Source organism: Mustela putorius, unplaced genomic scaffold (assembly GCF_011764305.1).
Source record: "Mustela putorius furo isolate JIRA1106 unplaced genomic scaffold, ASM1176430v1.1 tig00003987_pilon_pilon_pilon, whole genome shotgun sequence".
Lineage (NCBI taxonomy): Eukaryota > Metazoa > Chordata > Mammalia > Carnivora > Mustelidae > Mustela > Mustela putorius.
The window spans coordinates 84,117-93,992 of NW_025422126.1; the positions used below are offsets into that span (position 1 = coordinate 84,117).

The 9,876-nt window shown below is 42.8% G+C and overlaps 1 protein-coding gene across 1 annotated transcript; it reads right to left on the reverse strand.

The window, feature by feature from the left end:
* Nucleotides 1-8,563: 8,563 nt before the first annotated feature.
* On the reverse strand, nucleotides 8,564-9,533 carry LOC101690264 (olfactory receptor 56B1-like). The gene is given in 2 exon segments (XM_004779046.2): nucleotides 8,564-9,314; nucleotides 9,316-9,533. Coding segments are annotated over 2 exon segments (969 nt in total).
* Between the last annotated feature and the right edge of the window lie 343 nt (nucleotides 9,534-9,876).

A 9,876-nucleotide genomic window follows, 5' to 3' on the forward strand; every position in this document is an offset into this window, starting at 1 on the left:
AAATGTCTGTTCATGTCCTCTGCCTATTTCTTGATTGGATTATTTGTTCTTTGGGTGTTGAGTTTGCTAAGTTCTTTATAGATTCTGGACACTAGTCCTTTATCTGATATGTCGTTTGCAAATATCTTCTCCCATTCTGTCAGTAGAGAGCCCAGAAATAGACCCTCAACTCTATGGTCAACTAATCTTCGACAAAGCAGGAAAGAATGTCCAATGGAAAAAAGACAGCCTCTTCAATAAATGGTGCTGGGATAATTGGACAGCCACATGCAGAAAAATGAAATTGGACCATTTCCTTACACCACACACAAAAATAGACTCAAAATGGATGAAGGACCTCAATGTGCAAAAGGAATCCATCAAAATCCTTGAGGAGAACACAGGCAGCAACCTCTTCGACATCTGCCTCAGCAACATCTTCCTAGGAACAACGCAAAAGGCAAGGGAAGCAAGGGAAAAAATGAACTATTGGGATTTCATCAAGATCAAAAGCTTTTGCACAGCAAACGAAACAGTTAACAAAATCTGAACCTCTTTTTATCCCCTTTCTCCACCCCCCCCCCATGATTTGGGGTCTCTTATGATTTGGTTAAAGCATATTTTCCTGGGGTCTTTGCCACCCTTTTAGTATTTTACTTGTTCCTTCATATACTCTTTTTTATTTTCATTTATTTATTTTCAGCATAACAGTATCATTCTTTTTTCACCACACCCAGTGCTCCATACAATCCGTGCCCTCTATAATACTCACCACCTGGTACCCCGACCTCCCACCACCCCGCCACTTCAAACCCCTCAGTTTGTTTTTCAGAGTCCATAGTCCTTCATATACTCTTATCTGGACAAAATGAAAAGGCAGAAAAATTCACTACCAAAAAAAGAACAAGAGGCATACAAAAAACTAGGGACCTAATCAATACAGACACTGGTAATATGTCAGATATAGAGTTCAGAATGACGATTCTCAAGGTACTAGCTGGGCTCAAAAAAGGCATGGAAGATATTAGAGAAACCGTCTCAGGAGATATAAAAGCCTTTTCTGGAGAAATAAAAGAACTAAAATCTAACCAAGTTGAAATTGCTTGTGAGAATCGCCCGGAAAACCTGGCAAACTCGCTTCCTTTACCACATGTCTGGAGGGCCACCACCTGGGCCTGGCCTGGCTTCCTGAGTGGTCAAGGCCTGAACCCTGTGAGAAAGCCCTCTTCAAGCCAGCGCACACGTGGCCAATGCTTCCCGCTACTCATCCCTCTGGAGTGCACTACCGGCACTGGCTTTTCAGGCCTGACATGCCCCTAGGCCTTGGCTTGAATCCTTAGTTGGGTTTTCAGGCTTCCATCTCCAGGGGCCTGTGTCTGAAGTCCTCCAGTTTGGGGACTCCTGAGGCACAGCCCAGGAATCTGCCTCCTACCCAGGAGGAAACTGTGCCATTAGGAGCTGTGCAAAACCCTCAGAAGAGGAGAAACCTGCATGTCCCCCCTGAGGCCATCGCCCACTTTTGGCACCCCACAGGGCCACAAACACAGAGGCTGACGCCCAGCTGTACCTCCTTCCTAATTCTGCCCCCATAAAGCTCCCATGCATGGGGACCCTTGGAGGAGCTGCATGGACCCAGCCCATGTTCCCCGATGGCCGTGACATGCACCTAGCAAAAAAATGCTCCAGACTACGAATGCCAGCACAGCCCAAATCACTGCCCAATGCTGTCCAGTTCTCATGAGCTTTCTGCCCAGAACGATAATGATTTGAGCAGAAAGTTCGTTAGAATTGGCCAGAAAACACCCTGCGAACTTGCTTCTGGTGGTGCGTGTCCAAAGGACCACCATTTGGGCTTAGCCAGGGTCCCAAGTGGTCGAGACCTGAAACCTGTGAGCCAGATGCTTGCAAGGCCAATGTCACACGATATTCCTCCCCCTGGGTTCCAGCCAAGGCACTGGAGGGTCTACTTCTGGGCTTTCTATTCTGTTCCATTGATCTATGTGTCTGTTTTCGTGCCAGTACCATGCTGTCTTGATGATGACAGCTTTGTAATAGAGCTTGAAGTCCGGAATTGTGCTGCCACCAACTTTGGCTTTCTTTTCCAATATTCCTTTGGCTATTCGAGGTCTTTTCTGGTTCCATATAAATTTTAGGATTATTTGTTCCATTTCTTTGAAAAAGATGGATGGTACTTTGATAGGAATTGCATTAAATGTGTAGATTGCTTTAGGTAGCATAGACATTTTCACAATGTTTATTCTTACAATCCAGGAGCATGGAACATTTTTCCATTTCTTTGTGGCTTCCTCAATTTCTTTCATGAATACTCTATAGTTTTGGGGGTATAGATTCTTTGCCTCTTTGGTTAGGTTTATTCCTAGGTATCTTGTGGTTTTGGATGCAATTGTAAATGGGATTGACTCCTTAATTTCTCTTTCTACTGTCTTGTTGTTGGAATAGAGAAATGCAACTGATTTCTGTGCATTTATTTTATATCCTGACACTTTACTAAATTCCTGTACAAGTTTTAACAGTTTTGGAGTGGAGTCTTTTGGGTTTTCCACATATAGTATCATATCATCTACGAAGAGTGATAGTTTGACTTCTTCTTTGCCGATTTGGATGCCTTTAATTTCCTTTTGTTGTCTGATTGCTGAGGCTAGGACTTCTAGTACTATGTTGAATAGCAGTGGTGATACCATTATCACCTGCCGTCGTGATACCACATCCCTGCCGTGTTCCTGACCTTAGCGGAAAAGCTTTAAGTTTTTCTCCATTGAGAATGATATTTGCGGTGGGTTTTTCATAGATGGCTTTGATAATATTGAAGTATGTGCCCTCTCTCTATCCCTACACTTTGAAGAGTTTTGATCAGGAACAGGTGCTGTACTTTGTCAAATGCTTTTTCAGCATCTATTGAGAGTATCATATGGTTCTTGTTCTTTCTTTTATTGATGTGTTGTATCACATTGATTGATTTGTGGATGTTGAACCAAACTTGCAGCCCTAGAATAAATCCCACTTGGTCGTGGTGAATAATCCTTTTAATGTAAATGTAATGTAATGTAAATTACATTTAATGTAAATGTAATGAAATGTGCAAATTTTCGCATCTGTGTTCATCAAGGATATTGGTCTATAGCTCTCTTTTTTGATGGGATCCTTGTCTGGTTTTGGGATCAAGGTGATGCTGGTCTCATAAAATGAGTTTGGAAGTTTTCCTTCCATTTCTATTTATGGAACAGTTTCAGGAGAATGGGAATTATTTCTTCTTTAAATGTTTGGTAGAATTCCCCCAGGAAGCTGTCTGGCCCTGGGTTTTTGTTTGTTTGGAGATTTTTGATGACTGTTTCAATCTCCTTTCTGGTTATGGGTCTGTTCAGGCTTTCTATTTCTTCCTGGTTCAGTTGTGGTAGTTTATATGTTTCTAGGAATGCATCCATTTCTTCCAGATTGTCAAATTTGTTGGCGTAGAGTTGCTCATAGTATGTTCTTATAATTGTTTGCATTTGTTTGGTATTAGTTGTGATCTCTCCTCTTTCATTCATGATTTTATTTATTTGGGTCCTTTCTCTTTTCTTTTTGAAAAGGATGGCCAGGGTTTTATCAATATTATTAATTTTTTCAAAGAACCAGCTCCTGGTTTCATTGATTCATTGATTTGTTCTATTGTTTTTTTTTTTTTTTTTTTTTTTTTGGATTCTATTTCATTGATTTCTGCTCTGATCTTTATGATTTCTCTTCTCCTGCTGGGCTTAGGGTTTCTTTCTTGTTCTTTCTCCAGCTCCTTTAGGTGTAGGGTTAGGTTGTGTACCTGAGACCTTTCTTGTTTCTTGAGAATGGCTTGTACTGCTATATATTTTCCTCTCAGGACTGCCTTTGTTGTGTCACACAGATTTTGAACCTTTGTGTTTTCATTATGATTTGTTTCAATGATTTTTTTCAATTCTTCTTTAAATTCCTGGTTGACTCATTCATTCTTTAGAAGGATGCTGTTTAGTCTCCACGTACTTGGGTTCTTTCCAAATTTCTTCTTGTGGTTGAGTTCTAGCTTCAGAGCATTGTGGTCTGAAAATATGCAGGGAATGATCCCAATCTTTTGATACTGGTTGAGACATGATTTAAGACCAAGGATGTGATCTGTTCTGGAGAATGTTCCATGTGCACTACAGAAGAAAGTGTATTTTGTTGCTTTGGGATGAAATGTTCTGAATATATCTGTGATGTCCATCTGGTCTAGTGTGTCATGTAAGGCCTTTATTTCCTTGTTTATCTTTTTCTCAGATGATCTGTCCATTTCAGTGAGAGGAGTGTTAAAGTCCCCTACTAGTATTGTATTATTGTTGATGTGTTTCTTTGATTTTGTTATTAATTTGTTTATATAGTTGGCTGCTCCACGTTGGGAGCATAGATATTTAAAATTGTTAGATCTTCTTGTTGGACAGACCCTTTTGAGTATGATATAGTGTTCTTCCTCATCTCTTATTATAGTCTTTGGCTTAAAATCTAATTGATCTGATATAAGGATTGCCACCCCAACTTTTTTCGGATGTCCATTAGCATGGTAAATTCTTTTCCACCCCCTCACTTTAAATCTGGAGGTGTCTTCAGGCTTAAAATGAGTTTCTTGTAGGCAACATATAGATGGGTTTTGTTTTTCATCCATTCTGATACCCTGTGTCTTTTGATTGGGGCACTTAGCCCATTAACATTCAGGGTAACTATTGAGAGATATGAATTTAGTGCCATTGTATTGCCTGTAAGGTGATTATTACTGTGTATTGTCTCTGTTCCCTTCTGATCTATCACTTGTAGGCTCTCTCTTTGCTTAGAGGACCCCTTTCAATATTTCCTATAGAGCTGGTTTGGTGCTTACAAATTCTTTCAGTTTTTGTTTGTCCTGGAAGGTTTTAATCTCTTCTTCTATTTTCAATGATAGCCTAGCAGGATATAGTATTCTTGGCTGCATGTTTTTCTTGTTTAGTGCTCTGAATATATCATGCCAACTCTTTCTGGCCTGCCAGGTCTCTGTGGATAAGTCTGCTGCCAATCTAATATTTTTACCATTGTATGTTACAGACTTCTTTTCCCAGGCTGCTTTCAGGATTTTCTCTTTGTCACTAAGACTTGTAAATTTTAGTATTAGGTGACGGGGTGTGGACCTATTCTTGATTCTGAGGGGTGTTCTCTGCACCTCCTGAATTTTGATGCTTGTTTCCTTTGCCATATTGGGGAAATTCTCTCCAATAATTCTCTCCAGTATACAGTCTGCTCCCCTCTCTCTTTCTTCTTCTTCTGGAATCCCAATTATTCTAATGTTGTTTCATCTTATGGTGTCACTTATCTCTCGAATTCTCCCCTCATGGTCCAGTAGCTGTTTGTCCCTCTTTTGCTCAGCTTCTTTATTCTCTGTCATTTGGTCTTCTATATCACTAATTTTTTCTTCTGCCTCATTTATCCTAGCAGTGAGAGCCTCCATTTTTGATTGCACCTCATTAATAGCTTTTTTGATTTCAACTTGGTTAGATTTTAGTTCTTTTATTTCTCCAGAAAGGGCTTTTATATCTCCTGAGATGGTTTATCTAATATCTTCCATGCCTTTTTCAAGTCCGGCTAGAACCTTGAGAATTGTCATTCTGAACTCTAGATCTGACATATTACAAATGTCTGTATTGATTAGGTCCCTAGCCTTTGGTACTACCTCTTGTTCATTTTTTTTTTCTTTTTTTTTTTTTGTGGTGAGTTTTTCCGCCTTGTCATTTTGTCCAGATAAGAGTATATGAAGGAGCAAGTAAAATACTAAAAGGGTGGCAACAACCTCAGGAAAATATGCTTTAACCAAATCAGAAGAGATCCCAAATCGTGAGGGGGGCAGAAAGGGGATAAAAAGAAGTTCGAAAGAAAAAAAGAAAAGAAAAGAAACAACTAAAAAAAGAAAACGAATAAAGAAAAAGTATAAAAAAGAAAAAATATATATTAGATAAACTAATTAAAAATTGTTAAAAAAAGAAATAGGTAAAAGTTTAAAAAAAATTTAGCAGAAGAAGAGAGAAAATAAATTGAAAAAGAAAAAAATTAAATTAACTGCAAGACTAAAGCATCATGGGTAGAAAGCCATGAGTTCAGTGCTTTGCTTTCTCCTCCTCTGGAATTCTGCTGCTCTCCTTGGTATTGAAACTGCACTCCTTGGTAGGTGAACTTGGCCTTGCCTGGATTTCTTGTTGATCTTCTGGGGGAGGGGTCTGTTGTATTGATTCTCAAGTGCCTTTGCCCCAGGTGGAATTGCACCGCCCTTACCAGGGGCTGGGCTGAGTAATCAGCTCGGGTTTGCTTTCAGGAGCTTTTGTTCCCTGAGCGCTTTCCTTAGAGTTCCAGAGGATGGGAATAAAAATGGTGGCCTCCTTGTCTCTGGCCCGGAGGAGCCAAGAGCCCAGGGCCCCACTCCTCAGTGCACCCTCAGAGAACAGCGCCAGTAACTCCCATCTGCCTGACCTACGGCCGTGCTCTGAGCTCACTGAGCCTGAGATCGGTTCAAGGTAACCCCGAGCTGTGAGCTCACTGTCGGCTCTGTGTCTGTAGCCGGCTTCCCCATTCTAATACCTGTAAGCTCTGCAACACTCAGACACCCCCGATCCTTCTGTGATCTTGTGGGACCTGAGGCCATGCTGACCCCATGTGGGCTTCACCCCAGTTTAGCCTCTGGAGCGACGTCCCTCAGCGGAACAGACTTTAAAAGTCTTGATTTTGTGCTCCATTGCTCTGCCACTTGCCGGGAGCCAGCCCCTCCCCCTGGGGTCTATCTTCCCGTCACTTTGGATTCACTTCTCCGCCAGTCCTACCTTTCAGAAAGTGGTTGATTTTCTCTTTCTAGAATTACTGTTCTTCTCTTCGATCTGTTGATGGATTTGTAGGTGTTTGCAATCTTTAGATAAGCTATCTAGCTGATGTCCTGCTAGCTGAAGTAGTCTCAGCCTGCCACTTCTCCGCCATCTTGACTTCTCCCCCCACCTGAGGGTTTTGTACAGCTCCAAAGGGCATGGTTTCCTCCTGGGCAGCAGGCAGAGTCCTGGGGTGTGACTCAGGGGTCTCCATTCTGGAGGGCTTGGGGTCCAGGCCTCTGGGGATGCAAGCCTGAAAACCCAACCTAGGGTTAGGGTTAAGATTAGGACATAGAGGTATGGCAGACCCAATCTGCCAGTGGTGTGGGCGGCTCCCCAAGGGTCTGAGTAGAGAATGGGGGTGGCCCCTGTTCTAATGCTCTACAGGCTGTAGGTGCACCTGGTTTTAGAGCACTTTCTTGCAGGGTTCAAGCCATGACCACTCAGGACTCTGGGCCAGGCCCAGGTGGCATCCCTGAAAACTCCTGTCATTGGAAGTGAGTTTGCCGGGGTTTCAAAATTGATATCAAAATTGATATCAATTTGGACAGAAAGCTCATGAGAATTGGCCAGCATTTTTTGGTGGCTTGGGCTGTGGACTCACCCAGTGTTTGAACCGCTTTCTCACTAGGTTTCTGTTCCACCATCCAGTATTACAGGTCGGGTCCTTGGGGCTCCCCCAAGGCCCTCCCCTGAGGCAAGCTCCCCAGGGGAAGAGTTGAGGGTGGGGGTCTTGCTGAGCCTTAGGCTTCAGATTTGGTGGGGAGGATGAGGGGGGTCGCCTCAGGGTGTCATGCAGGTTTCTCCTAATTGGAGGGTTTTGTGCAGCTCCAAAATGTGTGGTTTCCTCTTGGGTGGCAGGTGGAGTCCTGAGATGTGGCTCAGGTGTCCCCAGTCTGGAGGGCATGGGGGCCAGGCCTATGGGGACATCAGCCTGAAAACCCAATGTAGGCTTAAGGGCAGGGCCTAGGGGCATGGCAGGCCAGATCTGCCAGTGCCAAGGCAGGCTCCCCAAGGGGCCGAGTAGAGGGCAGGGGTGGCCAGTGTTCTGAGGTGATTTGTGCTTCACACACACCTGGCATTAGAGCTCTTTCTTGCAGGGTTTTGGCCACTCGGGACCTTGGGCCACGCCCAGGTGGCTCCCTTGAAGGCTCCCACCACTGAGGGTTCACCGAAGGTTTCTGGCCAATTCTCACGAGCTTTCTGCCCAAATCAATATCGATATGGGCAGAAAGCTCATGAGAATTGGCTGGCATTGTGCAGCAATTTGGGCTTCTAATTTTGTCCATATATAGATCTGCTTCCCACTACTCATGCTGCCCACATCTTCCTTAGCCACTTGTCCAGGCAGATAGACTTTAGCCTTACATTACAGCTGTGAATGAACAATCATGATCTGTAATTCACATGCCACTCACTTTGGTTGTATGTGTATTATTATATTTATTTTTATTTTAGGGAAGAGATATAATTCATAAACACTAGTTTTTATTCCATTTCATTAGTTTAATAGAAAGTCCTTCATTTCCCCACATATATTCATCTCTTATAAATATTTTGGAGCTACTAGGAATGTTTGTTTTTGTTTTCACGTGCTTTTGAACTGTGAAAAATATACCTCAAAGGCATTCACTTTCCCTGTCATATTTGAAGTTTTACTATCCATTCTAGAAGAAGCTGAAGATAATGTAACATTATGGAGAAGATCACTGGAGACTGGTGTTCTTTTCTAATCTCAAACAAAACTTCCTTTGGAAGCCTGCCCTGAGTTCTTTAGTCCTAAGTGCATAAACTATAGGGATGAGGGAAGGGGGGATGATGTTGTGCAGCACGTTGAGTAAAACTGGAATCAAAGGAGCTTTGGGTTCTGCCAGGTGAGTTACTGAAATCACAACAACAACTGTGTAGAAGAAGAGAATAAGGATCAGATGGGAGCTACAAGTGCTCAGAGCTTTGGATGCAGCTTCAGCTGAGTTCAGTCTAAGTACAGAGCGCAGAATCAAAGTGTATGACAATATTATGAGACCTAGGTCACTCCCCATTCCAATCCATGCCAGAATCAACTGGCAGATGCTGTTTGGCCTCCTGTCATCACAAGCCAGGCTAGTGACCCCATGGTTAGAGCACAGGAAATGCTCAATCTCATTCCTGGAGCAATAATTACGCTGGGCTGCAAGCACAGGCACTGGAATGACAACCAAGCCATTTCTAAGTACCATGAAAACAGTGGCTTTTAAGATTAAGGCATTGGTGACAATTGATGGGTAGCGAAGAGGATGACAAATTGCTACATATCTGTCAAAAGCCATACAGAGGAAGATACCAGACTCCATGCCAACAAAGCAGTGAATGGCATAAATCTGAGCAAAGCACTCAGGGAGGCTGATGACCTTGGCATCAAACCAGAAGATGGCCAAGATCTTAGGCATGATGGTGGTGGCTAGGCCCATGTCCACCACACAGAATGCTTAGAAAATAGTACATAGGCTGCTGAAGGGCAGGGTCCTGGCAAATGGTGATGAGGATGAGGATGTTAGCACCGATTGCAGAGAGGTAGAGTATTGCCAATGGAAAGGAGAGCCAGTGTTGCCAGCTATGAATGCCTGGGAATCCCATCAGGATGAACTCAGAGACCTGGAATTTGGAGCTATTAGAGCCTTTCAGAGATGCAGACATATTTTCCTAAGAGAAAAAGTAAATGGTTTTCAAAGTTGCTATTTTGTGAAAAATTATCATCAACACTATTTTTTAACTGTCCTCACACGATTGTCAAACAATATATATTTTTTTAAGATTTTATTTATTTGACACAGAGAGAGAGATATCACAAGTAGGCAGAGAGACAGGCAGAGAAAGAGGTAAGCAGGCTCCCTACTGAGCAGAGAGCCCAATATGGGGCTGGATCCCAGGACCTTGAGATCAAGAGGCAGAGGTTTAACCCTCTGAGTTGCCCAGATGCCCTATGTTGAACAATATTTTAAATAAGGTCTCCTCAGAATACAGTTTGGAGCTGTAAGGA